The sequence below is a fragment of the Chamaea fasciata genome, unplaced genomic scaffold (genome assembly GCF_029207755.1).
Source record: "Chamaea fasciata isolate MVZ Bird 193981 ecotype frontalis unplaced genomic scaffold, bChaFas1.0.hap1 SCAF_5, whole genome shotgun sequence".
In the NCBI taxonomy this organism is placed as follows: domain Eukaryota; kingdom Metazoa; phylum Chordata; class Aves; order Passeriformes; family Sylviidae; genus Chamaea; species Chamaea fasciata.
The window spans coordinates 46,252,728-46,268,960 of NW_027094090.1; the positions used below are offsets into that span (position 1 = coordinate 46,252,728).

A 16,233-nucleotide genomic window follows, 5' to 3' on the forward strand; every position below is an offset into this window, starting at 1 on the left:
CGAAATAAACAGCACTCATTTCCAAACAGGACCCCGTCTCCTCGCCTTTATCGTCAGCTCTTTATTAGCAGAGTGCTCCAGGCCCCGAAAGCGCAGGTTGCTCTCAGGGACAGGCAGTATCACAATGCAACAGTCTAGTAGTTCTGGTGTTGAAACAAGAAAAGTGCATATAAAATACAAGTTTACAACCCAAGCATATGCTGTTCTGCTAACCTGGTTATCCAAGGCGTGGATGGTTGTTTCAGTATCCCTTATTTTTTTGAAAACAAGGTCACCTGGGAAACAAGATCGTAAGAGCTTTGATTTAGCTTGCAGGCTTCACCAAAATGTTAGACCTGTGAAAAGCTACTGTAAGACGGGAACTAGCCTGCATTCTCTTGATTGTATGCAGTTTGAGGTGAAATTGGGATGGGAAATGGAAGAGGGTATGTGGTAGGTGTTACAACAGAAGGATAGATGAAATCAAGAACATTCCGGAGTTGCAAACTGAAATTTTCCTAACCTCATGAAACTTAAAGAGCTACTGATGAAAAAGATGGATTTAATTTACAATAGTTCTTTTTACTGTGAATTGGACAGACATTGACACTAGAAGGTAACATCTTTCCAATCTTCACCTATTACTACCTGCATTGTCTTTCAGAAATTAATTAATCTAGGTGGTTTGAACTACAGGCTATTGCTGTTTTATTCCTTCACATCTGGGAAAAGGTGTAGTTTGTGGTTGTTTGTTTGGTTTTGTTTGTTTGTTTGTTTAATTATATGTATTCAGCAAGAAGATATATTATCCCTGTATTTTCATGGGGCTATGTTAGATTGCTGTTTAGTAGTTCTTGTTGATAGTACAGATGTTAGAAGTTAATTGTCACTTAGAAACCAAACTCACAATTTGTTCCAGAAAAGTTCTACAGACTAACTCATAAGCTTCTGTATAGTTGTGCACAGAAATTGCCATTAGATGTCTATAAATAGTTATCTGCTCATCCTTTATAATTGGAAGGAACAGAGGTTTTCTAGATGTTAAAAACTGGAAGAATCTGTAAGAATTGTAATCATTTATTTGCAGTTTCAATAGAGCCCAAATGTCAATCATGTTTAGAGGTTACCACATAATTGAAACTAAGTGTCAGTGTTTGGCTTTTGAATGAAACATTGTTACCAATAATTGTTTAGATGCAAGTGAGTAGAGCAGAACAAGTATTGGCAAAAGGAACAATTCTGGATTGTTTTCACTGCTGCCAGTGGCAATGAACTCAACAGCACTTTGGGCTCTCAACTGGTTGCTAAACGAAAGTATTTGAAGAGTGTGAGTTTCATTTGACCTTTTCCTACTTGAGCAGCTGGAGTGTAGTTTATTGAAGAGGTACTTAACCAACCTTGACATCTGTGACAGTGCTATTGGGCAGTTTTGTCCATGCAGGACAGTCTCCCTGGATTCACAACTTTGTTGTGAAATGGAGCAAGTGTGGGGGGTTAGGTTTGTTCCTTTTTTACTCTAAAGAATTTTTTTCCCATAAGTTACTAAGGAGACTAAGTATTGGGTGCTTAAGGGTGCTTGACCAAAGAGGTGGCCGGCTTTCGGAGGGGGAGATAACGCGAGATAACGCGAGTCTGGGGCAGGTAAAGGACAGAGCTGGGGGCAGCTTGGCTCTCTGGCTTTCAGCATTTTCAGGAGAGAGAACGGCCAGGCTGCTGTGCTGCAGGAGGAGTTCACTGTCACCAGACAGTCCAGTCCTAGGAAATCTATCATCATCTGCTCGTGTGCCCTGGAATTCTGAGCTTCTCTGCCTGCCCTGCTGGAGCTGGGCCAGCCCTGCCCCGTCATCGCGGCTTCTTCGGCACTGTTCTTTTTGCTACAGTGTGACCCTGCATCCCCCTGCCCTGCCGGGGACATCCTGCCGCCCCAGGTACCAGCCCGGGACTCTCCACTTTTCTAGCCTAGTGCTCTAAGGATCCTGCAGGGGCACCGAGACCAAACTGGCCTGGGTTTTTGTGAAGCAAAGCCCTCAAGGTTCTTGGTACTGTTTTGTTATTAATGCTGTAGTTATTGTTTTTGTTTGCTTTGTTATACATACTAGTAAAGAACTGCTATTCCTCTCCCCAAATCTTCGTCTGAGAGCCTCTAACTGCAAATTTATAATTGGAAAAAAGGGGGAGTGGTTTACATTCTCCATTCCAAGGGAAACTCCATCTTTCCCCTGGCAGATACCTCTTTCCAAACCGAGACAGCGAGTAGAGCCAGGGCCCAAGGGCCTTCCTTGGAAGTTTGACAGGAGCCCCTGAGCTGACCAAAGCTGGGGTGTTTCTTCAGTGTGGTGCTGCTGGTATGCTGTCATTTGCTCAGAAGTAAGAGCTGGGATGTTTAGCACGGGTCTCTTGCTTTCCTGGCTTCTTTGTGTATGCTCTTGCGGCACACTAGATAATCAAAAGAATATGATCAAAACAATGAAAAAGTGGAGTTATTGCTTCTTTGGTAACTGGAGAGCTGAACATGTCTGTGCACTTGTCTTGCAGTACGTAAGTCACTAAAATGAGTGAAATCACCCAGTGTTGGAAAAGGCATAGTTAAAGGTAGGTAAGGCCAAGCCTAGGTCCTGTGTTACATAACATTCTGCTTTTAACAAACTAGTAAGAAACAATTCTGTGAGCAGCTGCAGCCGTTGTAGCGTAGGCTGTGTCATGACGCCCGGCAAGCTGACCCTCCGAAGGTGGAACTCGGCCAGGGAGTCTGCAGACAGTGCTTAGTGCTAGATTTGACTAGATCTGTGCTTGGGTTGACAGTTCTACAGCCAGCGTCTGGTGAGAGGGGTGAGCTCTCTGGTGAGGGAGTTGCATCCTGTGTGTTTACCAGACAGTGATTAGAAAGTATTAGTAGATGTGATTACCAGACCTGGAACCTGGGGTGATACCGAGGACTTCTTTAAACTAATCTCAAAAAATGGGCGCGATGCAAGGGGTTGGACTTGACCTTAAACATGTCTTCCAACCCTGATGCTTTCATGATTCGATGTGAGTGCTGCAGAGCACGGGTCAAGGCCAGCACAGGGAACTTGCGTTCGGGCCTGGCTCCGGTTTGTCATTGCCCGGGGCAAGGCTGCGGGAGGCACGTGGCGCAGTTGGCAAGCTCCCCGAGCCGGGCGGCGATAAGGAAGGACAGAAGCTGAGGCGCGGGGTTTATGGCCGCAGGGCGCGCTCACACAGCCCGAGCTGCGGGCCGCAGGCTGCCAGCGCGGGGCCGCAGCCGCAGCCGCGGCGGGCCGGGGCGCTGAGAGCAGCCTCGGCGCAGGCGCGGAGCGAGCGCGGGCGCGGCCCCGCGGGGCGGGAGGGCGGTGGCCGCGCGTGCGCGGCGGTTGGCGTGGCGCCTCCGCCAATCGCGCCGCGTGTCGTTGCGCGGCGTCCCCGCCCCCGGCGCGGCGAAGGACAAGGTGACGGCGCGGGGCCCGCGTTCAGCCTCTGCCGCAGCGGCTCCATCTTGCGAGGTGAGTCGGGGTGGCGCGGGTCGCCCGCTCGCCGGGAACCGGGCGTAGCCTCGGGGCGGTAGGGCCGCCTCGCGGATGCGGGGCCGGGGCTCGGCGGCCGCGCCGTGGTGGTGTTTTCTGGTCTCACGTCGCTCCGCTCTTCTCGCCCGCCTCAGGTCGCCATGTTCTCGTCCATCGCGCCGCTCGCGCGGCACAACCCGTTCTACGCGCCGCACTTCCAGCTGGTGCAGGACGGCGTGAGAAAGCGCCCGGCGGAGCTCGCGGAGGCCCCCGCCACGCGGCGAGGCCTGGCGGCCGCGTCCGCCAACGAAGGTGAGAGAGGGACAGCGGCGGAGGCGAGGCCCGCGGGCGTGCGGGGCTGGCGGTGCCTGCGCTGCCCCCCCTAGGGCGGGCCTGTGCCCGCCAGGGCGGCGCAGGGAATGTCAGCGCTCAGCGGGGCTCGGCCGGGCCGGGAGGGGCCGGCGCTGGGCCTACGCGCTTGCTTGGAGGACGAGGAAGGGCACGGGCGGGGGGAGGCGCTGGCAGTGCTTCCGCTCTCCCCGCGGTGTGTGCTGAGGAGCAGGAGGGATCCGGGCTTGCCGGGAAAGGACACGGGAAGGTTCTAGTGCCGATTAATCACAGAGACCCCCTTAGATTCTGTCTTGGGGAGCAGAGGGCGCTTTTTCTGGCTCTGCATGGCCTGCAGCCTCGGGCACTGAGGTTGTAGGCCCGTACTTCTTTCATCGGTGGAGAAGACCAGTGAATAAGTGAATCTGTGGATTCGAAAGACCATCTCTCCCATCCTTTTCCCCTTTTTCTCTTATTTTTTTCAGCAGTTTATTTATAGCTGGGCACCTGAGCATCTAGATGCATTAGGGGTCCTTGCTGCTATTCTTTTCTAGTTTTTTTTCTTTTTTTTTTTTTTTTTTTTTTTTTACTAATTGTGGGGTGTACACCAGGTAACTTGCTATTTAAGATACAGGGATGCACTTAAGAGTGAAGTGCAAGTGCTTCCCCTATGTTTCCCAGTCAGTTTGTTGCTTTCTGAAGGTCAGACCTTGATGATACTTGGAGTACCATAGAATGGGTAAGGGTTAGAAGGATCACAGTCAGTCATCATGATCATCGTTACAGGTCCAACTTCCCTGCTGAGGCAGAGTCATCCTACTGTAGATTGCACAGGATTGTGTCCTCATTCTTTAATATCTCCGGGGAGGGAGACTCCACAGCCTCTTTGGGCAGCCTGTTCCAGTTTGTGGTCACCACAGTAAAGAAGTTCTTCCTTATATTCAGATAGAACTTCCTCTGTATCAGTGTCCGCCCATTGCCTCTTGTCCTGTTCCTTGGCACCACTGGCAAGAGCCTGGATCTATCCTCTTGGCACCCTCTCATCAATACTTACAGACAATGGTGAGGTGCCCTTCCAGTCGTCTTTTCTTGAGGCTGAACAGACCCAACTCCTTCAGCCTTTCTTTGTAAATGAGGTCTTCCAGTCTCCTCATCATCTTTGTAGTCCTCCCCAGGACTTGCTCCAGGAGCTCCATGTCCGTCTTGTACTGAGGGACCCAGTAGTGGGCACAGCACTCCAAATGTAGCCTCACTATGGCTGAGTAAAGGGAGAGGATTGCCCTCGAGCTGCTGGCAGTGCTCTTCCTAATGCATTACAGGATATAGTTGGAGTGGCCTTCTTGGCCACACAGACACACTGCTGGCTCATGGACAGCTTGGCTGTCCAGCAGGACCCCAGCTCCTTCTCTGCAGAGCTGCTTTCCAGGAGGTTGGCCCCCAGCCTGTGCTGGTCCATGGGGCTATTCCAGGTACAGGACCCTACGTTTGCCTTTGTTGAACTTAATTCAGTTCCTCTCTGCATGCCTCTCCAACCTGTTAAGGTCCATCTGAAGGAATGCACAGTAGTAGAGGTGGACATTAAAATTCTAATTCTCTTAAACTGTCAATAACTTAAAAGTGTCTCTCTGGTTTATCTTAAAGAAAAAAAAGTAAGATTTGTTTTCAGGAAGCTGTCTCTTCTGAAGTACCGTGATTATTGAAATATTTTAGTGGTCTTGCATGAACATTCATGTAATACCTGAAGGAGAGACAGGTTAGGTTGAATGAAGCTTACAAGAAATCATTTGTGGCTTTCAGTGTAGTGATCCTGCTGCCAGCTAACTAAAGCCCTGAATTGCTCTTTGGTATTGTAGGTATATTCAGTAGGTGCACTTATGTCTTTAAAGCATTATGCTTAATCTTTATCCTGATTGTTGGCAGCTATGGTCAAAGGTGGTTTCAGTCTTTATAATCTGTTTTGCTGAGTTCATTATTTCATGTACCAGTTGGTTCTCTGGCTTTTGTGTTGAGAGCATAACACGTTGCAGAAGATATCTGAACTTGCACAAGGTCACACAAAGTCAGTACAAACCACTTGGCCTTCTGAGATCAGCTCAGGGCATCAACCACAACAGCTCAGAGACCAAGTATTTTATGACCCACTCATGGAATTTGTCCTTGTTAACATGTCAGATTGAAAGCAGAGATAGGAAATAATTACAATGTTGCTGTCTCAACAGAGTAGATATATTTTTATGCCATATGTTCATATTTGTGCACCTTAAGGGTGTTTGTCTTAAATCAGTACCTGGGTATGTTAGAATGACTTTCTTGACCTCTGTACTGCATGTTCAGCTGGTTCTCTTCTCAAGTTATGGCTTTCAAAAAATTTGACTCTACTTCCCAAATAGAAAGTCCAGGATTATCTGTGGCTTTATTTCCCTAATATTACTGTACCACTACAAACCTAGGCACCTCTAAAGAGCTCAAGCCTAATTGATACTGGCTTTCTTAATTCCTGTACTTGAACACCAGGCTGACAGGTCAGTCTGAATAGCACTGTAATACAGCACATGCATAAAATTGTACTTTTCTGTGGCTACTGTAAAGGTCTGTCCCTGTCATTTGAGGAGTATGACTTCCAAATTACTGTGAATAAGGCAGTATTAACAAACAGTTCTGATATCTGGGCAGCATGGTAGCTGCTGCAGGGCTGTGGTGCTGTTGGCCAAAGACACAGCTAGACAGAGCTGCCCCTAACAGACCTGGAGTCTGTTCTCTGATGACACCTGCCTGATCTGTGTGTGTTTAACCAGCCATTCTGAAAGTTGTAAAAAGGCTGTTTCTGCTGTCTGCAAATCTGCTAGCGTAGCCAAGCTGTTTTGGAGCTAGGTGTTAGTCCCAGACCAGCATATTTACAATCTTTAGCAGTGTCTCAATTAAAAATAAGTTATTCTGATAACTGATTCCTAGCTTTTAACTTATGTTCACTGTGGCATCTGTGATTTGGTATTTATTGTTTTGACTAAAGAAAAAATGCTTTTTACTGTATGATTAATTTTTAAGAGTAAGGTGAAAAATGGAAATATAAAACATAATGTAAAATCTGGAGCATTTATGGGATCGAGTTCCTTTAAAAGTTATGTTAGCAAAGTTATGAGCTGGATAAGCCTGCTAGTGTTATCTGCTACTGTCTTGGTGCTGTTGAACATCATCAGTTTCTGTTGATGTTCATAGAGGAATTCAGAACCAGAAAGACGGCAAAGACACTCTGCATAAGGTAGACCTTTGCCCTCTTTTAGTTTTCATTAGTGTTTCTTGGAGGTAGTTCTTATTAAGTTGTAACAATTTAATGTCTATTCCATTATATTGAAGTGACACCAGTAGATTTAGTAGCAAAAGATTGTCTTTCTACTTTGGAGAATATTTTTTACATAGTTTATTATTATCTGTGTGCTTATTCAATATATTAGTTTTGCTTTTACTTATATCAAAATGCTGAGCATGGCAGCAGAACTGTGCTGCTACTTTATGCTTATTTTGTACTGTTCATTGTAAATTTGAGTGGTTTTTGTTTGCACTCACTCATAGCCTCTGTAGCTTCTTCAAAAATGAAAGAAGAAATTTTTTTTTTCAGCTCCAGTAACTTTGCTGTATAGGAATATGTGAAAATTAATAACTTGTTTTAAGATTGGATGGGTTTATATACAGTATATACACTGTATAGAACACTGCATGTGAAGTATCTCTTTATTAAATGTGACGTGAAAGATTTTTTAATGAACCTTGCGTATGAGCTTTCAATGGGATGATAAATAGCAATCTGTAGTTTCATTAAACAAGCTGTATACTTTTGAGATTCTGTATTTGAAGGATAATTTACAAAAAATGTGTGTAAATAATCCGAGAAATACCTGAAAATATATCTGCATCCCTCCAACACCAATATTGTAGATTTTTCTTCTACTTAAATACAGAAGTTAAACTCTCATGAATATTTAACAAAAGAAGCTTTGTCTTTTGAGTACTAGAGGAATACTATTCTTCCTTAATTCCTGGATATAAGAAGTTGTACGTTGCAACTTTGAGTCATAGCTTCTGCTAGTAACTTCTGAGATTAATTTCTGTGGTTTTAGTGTGCTGTGAGCTAAAACTGCACTGTTTCTTCCTTTGCTTATTTAAAGGATCAAATTCAATTTGGAAGGCTTAGAATCAAATCTTGTCAGTTCAAAATGTTTTAATTTAAAGGAAAAGAATTATTTTTCATTATAACACTTTAATCATGTAATACAGTGTTGGAGATTATTTCAGTTTAATACTTTTGAGAAAGTAGCACTTATTTTTTTTTCTTTTCTGATCGTTGTTACTATTTGTGATTGATCATATGTATGTAATTCTTTCCAATTAACTAGAATACAGCTGTGCCTATGGCTCAAACAGATTCTTTGTGCTTTGTGGCCTTGGTGGGATTATTAGCTGTGGAACAACACATACGGCACTGGTTCCTCTAGACCTGGTTAAATGCAGAATGCAGGTTTGTTCTGCATGTTGGTATGTGATGACAGAGCATGTTTACTGTGGTATATTTAATTACTAATGAACTGGAGGCAAAAACTATACCCTGGACATGGCTGTCCAACCGTGCATGGAGTTTATATAAAAGCATGGTGTGTCTTTATTTTTTGCTGCAGAATACAGTTGTGAATATGGCTCGCTCAAGTTTTACGCTCTCTGTGGCGTTGGTGGGGTCCTAAGTTGTGGCCTGACACACACTGGTGTCGTACCTCTGGATTTAGTGAAATGTCGTATGCAGGTTTGTATAAACTTCAACATTTCTTCAACTTCTCTTTTCTATCTAGCCAGCATATTAAGAGTTGACAGTAGGGATGCAGTCTTGTGGCTGACAAGAAGCAAGTAAACTTGAATGCTGCTTTATCAAATCTACTGCTGTAAGACTAGCAAAATATTACTTTGAAGAGAAGTTAAGGTATTACAGATAATCTGGATGCATTATTTTTGATAGCATTTAAGGCATGTTTAACTGACTATATTTGTTAAAGGCACCCACCACAGTGTTACTTTGCTGGATGGTTGGCTGTCCAGCACTATTCCAGTGCTTTTGGAGTAAGGAAATAGTATCTTTTGGATCTGCGTTTTTTAGCCTGGAGTGACATGCATGTGTAATTTGATCCATTAACACCGTGGATATCAATGCATGGCTTAAGGATTGGATATTTTCTAATGATGCCACTTTGAGCTGAGTGGCTAAAACTTTGATTTGGTATCAGGAAAGCCATTGATGCTTGCACCTGCTTTCCTTGAAGCGGTTTTTGATTAAACTGAAAGGAGCATCGTTGCATTGCACTTATGGCACATTAAAATCATTTTGTGAGCAGCCATGGATGAAAGTGTACTAATGGATTTATTCAGGCAAATCTGTGAGAATGAAGCAAATTAAAACACACTTGTAAATTTCTGGAAATGTAGTAGTTAATGATTTCCCTGTTCCATAGGCTGACATTGATTGTAAAAATGGCCATTTTGTAATTATAGAACTCCTGAAATTAGGAGGGAACTATGAATCAGTCAGACCTCCTTGTCACACTAGGAATATGCATGTGCTGTTCTTCAAAACTGTGTTCTGCTGAATGGCCTTTATTTAACAACGTTTACCAGAGAGAATTTTTCACATTCTTGAGAGCACCTGAAAGTCTGGTCTCAAACTAGGAAATCTGTAACACGTCAGACATGCTCAGTGGGCTACCAGTTCTGATTTATTACCTGGTAAGGGTGGTGATACTTCCCCTTTCCTCTCCAGCATTTAGAGGGAGGTTCAGGAGGCAGGTTCCATGTGGATTCCAGGTGTGATCTTGTAAAACCTGTCAGCATTTATCTCTTTACAGATCCACTACAGAGCATGTTACTAATCCTTCCTAATTCTTCTAGGAAGATTCTTCCTAATTTCTTCCAGGAAGAAACCTGTTGGCTGCCCTCTCATGTCTTTTTAAGAAGAGGTCACCTTTGCCATGGTTTAACTGAAAGCAGGATACCTGTTACACACCTCATAACTAAACGTGGTTCTGACTTGAACATAGTCTCATTTAACAGTGCCCAATTAAATACTCAGTTTTCTAAAATTATGTCTCTTTTTAAAATGGACATATTTAGGTGAATTAGATCTCCAGCATGTTGTTCCTAGACTGCAAGACAAAATACCAGTCAGTGCAGGTTGGCATGCATGTCACATAGCTCTTTCTGAAAGCTTTGATGGGCATCCAGTTTGATGTCTTCCTTCTTAACCTCTGAGGAGCTGTTGGATGATGTCAAATATGAAAAGTAACAGTGGGATGTGACTTAATTACCTGTTGGAAGGTTTCTGCTAAATTACTTCCTTTCACCTGAAACAAAATTGTTCAAGTCAATCTGTGTTAAATTTCTGATAAGTTAATAAAATCTCATTCAAAATTTTATAGGCGGAAGACAATGTGCTTGTAGCCTTTATTGCCAAGTGAAAGTACAAGTGTAGAAGTTTTTGAGTGCTCTTTAGTTCACTTTGCTTCATTAGTCTGACTGTGGAGAGATGACACAGGAAAAACTGATTAGTAATCAGGTGAACCATTAGGGTTCTGGCAATGCTTGAGTGTACATAGGCCTAGTGTGTAAAGTAGATGAGATTGCTGACAGGACCCATTAAATTTTTTAAAAATCTGATCAATATATAGTTGCACCAGTACACCACTGACAGTGTTAAAACAGTGATTTCAGTAAATCTTTTCATGACAGTTACATTGTTGATTTGGAGAATTAAAGTGAAACAAAATTCAATTTAGTGGTTTCTGACTATTAAGGAACATATTGGCTGTTACAATAAGTCAGGGTTTGAGACTAGCAAGTAACCATTATGGTTACATTACTGTAACTTCGTGGTGAGTTGTGTACTCTGTCCAGGGAATTGCAGGAAGCCAGCTGTCTGAGGAATAGAAAAATTTAAAATTTTGGATGGGGCTATGAGAAGGAAAATAGTGTGCTGTAGCCAACATTTAACCGTCTATTCTGTTTAGGTTGATCCACAAAAATACAAGAGCATCTTCAATGGATTTTCAGTGACAATCAATGAAGATGGTGTTCGCGGCTTGGCTAAGGGATGGGCTCCAACCTTTATTGGCTATTCCATGCAAGGGCTTTGTAAATTTGGTTTCTATGAAGTTTTCAAAATCCTGTATGGCAACATGTTGGGAGAGGTAAGCCTTAAATGTTTAATGTAAAGCTGTATGTCCGCAGCATAATATTAGTGGTAAGGAGTAATCACAAAAGCCTGATTTATTAATGAAAAATGTGCGTTGAAATTCCTTTCAGGAAAATGCCTATTTGTGGCGTACTTCACTATATTTAGCTGCATCTGCCAGTGCGGAGTTTTTTGCTGATATTGCTCTGGCTCCAATGGAAGCTGCTAAAGTTCGTATTCAAACACAGCCTGGATATGCGAACACTCTACGGCAGGCTTTACCCAAAATGTTTGCAGAAGAAGGCATCTGGGCGTAAGCATCCCTTCCTTTAATTCACCTTCTTGGTTTTAGTACATTTTCTTAAAGAAGACCTGGTGCTATAACTAATTCTAGCCTTGGCTTGTAATAGATTTTGGTCTTTGTATTTCAAGACAAGAAGTTAACATACTCCAGGGAATCTGTGCTAAGTGGCTGTTGGTTCCACATGCTCCTTAGATCCATCTTTGTGAGTATCTTTGTGCTGAGTTCTGCTGGCTAACCTCAGTTTCTAGCAGTTCCAGTCAGAGATACTCAGCAACTTCCTGGTTGTACAGTCAAAGATGCTTGAGTCATTGGCATGTGAGAGTAATATAACTGCATGTTAGCTTTCTGTTCTGATAGAAGTGGCTGTAGATGTACAGGTCATACCTCACTATCAGGACTTGGCTGGTATGCAGACATTAGCCTTACTACACTAGTAGTATCAGTACTGCGTTACTGCAGTGCATTGTAATCTGAAAAGTGACTAAAGAAACTGCACTGCAGCCTGGGGATCAGGAGAATTTCAATTTGTGTTGCTGTTTGAAGGTGGTACTCAGGAATTAATACAACTCAAATTTCTCTAGGTACTGACAGCATTACAAGGTCAGTATATAGAAGTTTTGTAGCAGCAATAAATAAGCTAATTTATTTCAGGTCAGAAATATACTTTAAATACTGAAGAAAATAAAACTAAGATTGTATCTTCTCTGATTAAGTTTCTATAAAGGTGTTGCTCCACTATGGATGAGACAGATTCCATACACAATGATGAAATTTGCCTGCTTTGAACGTACTGTTGAAGCTCTCTACAAGTACGTTGTTCCCAAGCCACGAAGTGAATGTACAAAAGGAGAACAGCTGGTAGTCACATTTGTTGCAGGCTATATTGGTAAGGAATCTTTAAGTCCTACAATTCATAAATGGATTACTACAAATCTAGAGACCTGTTGCTTTTCAGAGTATTAAGCATATGTCACTAACGTGGGAGGACTTACTTGCTACTTTAAAATGTGCCGGGGAAATAACTATAATCATTCTGTTAGGGGAGGATGGGTCTGTAATAGGACACTATTCTTAATTGCTCCTGTATGTTACCAGTGTTGATGGCCAGATATAAAAACTGCTGCTGATTTAAATGAAAACTTGCACCTTTTCAGTCTTGGGAATCCTTGGATGCAAGGAGGATTTTCAGTATCCAGAGATTCAGAAGTTTTTTTCTGGTTGTTTTGTTCTGTTCAGAAGTTTCAGCTGGTTGTACTTAGTCTACACAGTAGTGGTACAGCTAAAACACCGCAGAACTAATGTCAAATTATTCTTTCAGCTGGTGTATTCTGTGCAATTGTTTCCCATCCTGCTGACTCTGTGGTGTCTGTGTTGAACAAAGAAAAGGGCAGCTCAGCTTCACAGGTTCTTATGAGGCTTGGATTCAAAGGTATATTCTTACTTTCATGTATTTTGGATCAAATGTTTCTGGTGTTTTGGGGAGGATTTCTTTTTTCCATGCCATTTTATGCTGCTCATGCTTTATGGTTTGCTCTCCAGGTGTATGGAAAGGTCTGTTTGCGCGTATCATTATGATTGGTACCCTGACTGCACTACAGTGGTTCATCTACGATTCTGTCAAGGTTTATTTCAGACTTCCTCGCCCACCTCCACCTGAAATGCCAGAATCTCTGAAGAAGAAGCTTGGTCTAACTGAATAGACAACTCATGGACTGACTGCTGACTGTCCCAGTGATGAGTTTCATGAAACTTTTATATATTTGACTGTGTAGAAAACAAACTCTATACAATGTCATTATTGGTTGTGCCCTCATCTCACATGAGGGTTTAAATTCTACCACTGTCATTGCCTGAAATAAATGAGAAACAGAGTGCTTAGTGTCTGTTTACTACTGCATATGTAAGCTTCATTTCATAGTAGCAGATACCTCAAATACTCTCCTGGCTTCCCCCTCTTCCCCCAAAAAAATTTAAAAGAAAATACCCCATTCTACACTTTAGAAACAAGAGAAATCTTACTCTTCCAATTAAAAACCAATATTAGGCTGTCACTGTTTCCAGACAAGTGCCAAGAATCTGTCCTTGCACTTTGAGCCCACTGATCATTTGTCGGTAATAAGCTGTTACTGTGGAACAGCTGAACTCCTGAATGGCTGGGATGGGACTGGAGTCTGATTGGGCATCCTAGTCATGGTATCAGTGTTCCCCACAGAGATAAAAGGAACCTTATGCATACTAGAGCTCTTTCTGCCTTGGGATGGTCATCCCAATTCACCTTACGCTTACTTGACTAATTTCTGCTTCTGTTGGCTTTGAACCACACCAAAGAACTTGGCCCTTCTGATTATCGTGTGGAATTAAACAGTAATTGCTACCTCTTAACTGGAGAAAAGCTGATGTTAATAAAGATTTTCATATATATTTGACTACTACTGGCATACTTCAGCTTTACAATAAAATTAAAATTGAAACACAAGGTTTTCCCTACATTTGCTACAGCTGTAGTTTTTTATTTCAGGTATGGGGTTTTTTTCTGAATTTAGTTTAATACTAAATTATTGTTGAACCATGTATTTCTGTAGCACAAGGAGCCATACTAGGTGTTTTGGACCTTGATGTGAAGAAATACATGCTCCTCAGCCCACAAGAGGAGAGAGTTAAGGCAGTGTTAAGGTATTTGGTTTTGAATTTTTTTCTCAAGTCTTTTAGTGAAGGGTGATTATGCTGCCTTCTGCATTTCACCTGTTCAATAACCCACAGCTGGTAATCACTACACCCTATCCACTACTACTTTGTGCACAAAGTAGAACTGGAGCTGATGTGATTTTTTTTTTGCAATACTGTGGATAGATTGCCTTACAGCATGAAAGCTGTAGATACTGAACTTAGCTTGGCACTCACCTATGTTATACTGCTTCTTCCTCTTTACTTAATCAGGCAGGTGCCATTGGAATAGCATAAATGTACTGACTGCTGCATCTTGCTGGAGTCTGATGTGCCTGCTATTGTAGCATTGAGCTTCTCACCCCCTAGGAAAACCCTCCAACTCCAAGATTTTGAATGATCATGCTAAACAAGAAAGCTGGGCCTTATTTTCAATTGCTGCCTTTCAGAATGCAGAGTAAAAGCTAAAACTACACCATTTCCCTGTCACTGTGACAGTAATAAAGGCACTCCTAGAGCGGCTGGTATCTGCCTGCGTTACACAGCAAGGTCAAATACCCTAAGTCTAAATAATATTCTTGTACAAGTACTTGTTGAATTAAAATAATTTAATGCTGAAAGTATATAAATCTTATTTCAACATTGTGAATGGGAAGCTCTGAAATTATTTAATGAGTCATTAAATGCTTGTAAGAGCTTCCTTGGAGAAAAGCCTTTACTATGACTTGATCTTGTATCAAGACTTGATGTTAAATCACCTTTTGAAGTTGTGTGTATGGTGCAGCTTGCTAGGCAAAACTGTCACTTTTGTGTACTGGATATCAGTTTCTTTAGAGGCATGTTTTAACTCAGTAGATTTTTCTTTGCTGAAAGTTCCTTCTAATCCTGGGGAAAGTGAAGCACTACTTTGAAGTCAAATTTTAAGGCTGGCAGAAGAGTGAGACAAGCTTGGCTCATGTAGTGAGGTAGTCTGTCAAGCAATCTAGCGCTGAGCTAAATTTCTGAAGACTCTCATTCTGTATGTGGAGCAAAATCGCACAATTTTTCTCTAGGATTGAGTCAGTGTTGCACAGATTTTAAAATTACGTACAATAATAAGAGAATCTTAAGTCCATTTTCTCATTGCTCACTGGTAGACCTGAAACTATCTTTTAAAGATGCTCAGATAATTTTATCAAGGTAGCTCTGAGGTAAGACTACAAGGAGCAGCCAGTAGTTCCCCTTCTGTAACTGAGAAAGGGAAAATACACTTAGTGCTCCTTGCAGTGTTGTGTTTCAGTGGAAAACTCAAGAGGGGGAGAGAATTGCCTTGCAGCTGCCAGCTTCATTGACATTCAGCCATGGGATTGTTCAGATGCTTGTTAGGAAAAGGGTGTTGTTTAAAGGGTCACCTGCTGGTATTTTAAATAAGCTTCAGTGGGAAAAACGTAGTATTAAAATGCATTTAAAAGGTCAACTTTGTTATTGATAACTGCTTTGTGCATAATGCCTGGTACATTTTCCGAAGGTTGAGATGGAGCAGTGGTGCTTTTGATGGATTTACACTTCCATTGCAAGGAATGTATCAAAAAGGGGTACCCCATTTTGAACTTGGGTAACTCCAGACCCATCACTAAACCCCAAAGTGCTCTGTAAAACATGGATTATGTATATGCTGCTTGTGTATATTTTATGAAGGAGAAAACATATTTTCTTGCTGGTTTTGGAGCCGAGATGAGCTTTCTGGTTTAAAGCATATCGTATATATAAATTTGGAGTAACAACTGCATTTGCACACGGTGTTTGTATCAGGTTGTACTACAGATGGAATGTGCTGACTCTGATACGGGCGGAAATGTCTGTTGCATATCATTTTAAAATGGGCTGTAATAATACAAATAGTTGTAACTCATTTACATTTCTACATAGAAATGATGTAGTTCACAGTGAAAACAATAAACATTCTGCTTTTTTATAGCAAATATGAGTACCTTGGGTAGATGAGCTTAATAGCTGCATGGCCTTGTTAAAGAATACAATTTTTGTAACTCAGTGCTGGGGAGAAAGATACTGCTAGCAGGAAATTCTTGGCTGAGCAGATATTCTGGTGTCTAAAAGTAGATTTTATTGTTTTGGGATTACTTTGCTCATATAATTTTTCATTATTGATCACTTAATGCTCTTGCTGGCTTTTGGGTTGTTTTTTTTCCTTTCAAGTTGCTGACAAATATAAATATTGGCCAGTTTTGTACCTGAAAACTAAATTAAAAGCAAAA

General features: G+C 42.1%; 1 protein-coding gene and 1 non-coding gene across 3 annotated transcripts; both read left to right on the forward strand.

Moving 5' to 3' along the window:
• The first annotated feature begins 3,390 nt into the window (after positions 1–3,390).
• SLC25A3 (solute carrier family 25 member 3) lies at positions 3,391–13,188 on the forward strand. Of its 2 annotated transcripts, none has more exons than XM_066183436.1 (8): positions 3,391–3,479; positions 3,635–3,791; positions 8,198–8,319; positions 10,847–11,026; positions 11,142–11,323; positions 12,028–12,200; positions 12,633–12,743; positions 12,854–13,188. In XM_066183436.1, the coding sequence occupies exons 2-8, from the start codon at positions 3,641–3,643 to the stop codon at positions 13,012–13,014; spliced, it is 1,080 nt and encodes a 359-aa protein (XP_066039533.1). In that variant the 5' UTR covers positions 3,391–3,479; positions 3,635–3,640; the 3' UTR covers positions 13,015–13,188. The 2 variants fall into 2 exon arrangements, with proteins under 2 accessions (XP_066039533.1, XP_066039532.1); XM_066183435.1 differs by lacking the exon at positions 8,198–8,319 and adding an exon at positions 8,477–8,598.
• Positions 11,493–11,732, forward strand: LOC136290369 (small nucleolar RNA SNORA53). The gene has a single exon (XR_010721099.1). It is a non-coding gene; the product is annotated as a small nucleolar RNA SNORA53 (small nucleolar RNA).
• Positions 13,189–16,233: the final 3,045 nt, after the last annotated feature.

What these genes read in the sequence shown, in the direction of transcription:
- SLC25A3 (XM_066183436.1), top strand. Translation starts at nt 3,641, where the DNA reads ATGTTCTCGTCCATCGCGCCGCTCGCGCGGCACAACCCGTTCTACGCG. An exon ending in GGCCGCGTCCGCCAACGAAG is followed by an intron (nt 3,792 to 8,197) that starts GTGAGAGAGGGA and finishes CCAATTAACTAG; the next exon opens with AATACAGCTGTGCCTATGGC. An exon ending in TATGAGGCTTGGATTCAAAG is followed by an intron (nt 12,744 to 12,853) that starts GTATATTCTTAC and finishes TTTGCTCTCCAG; the next exon opens with GTGTATGGAAAGGTCTGTTT.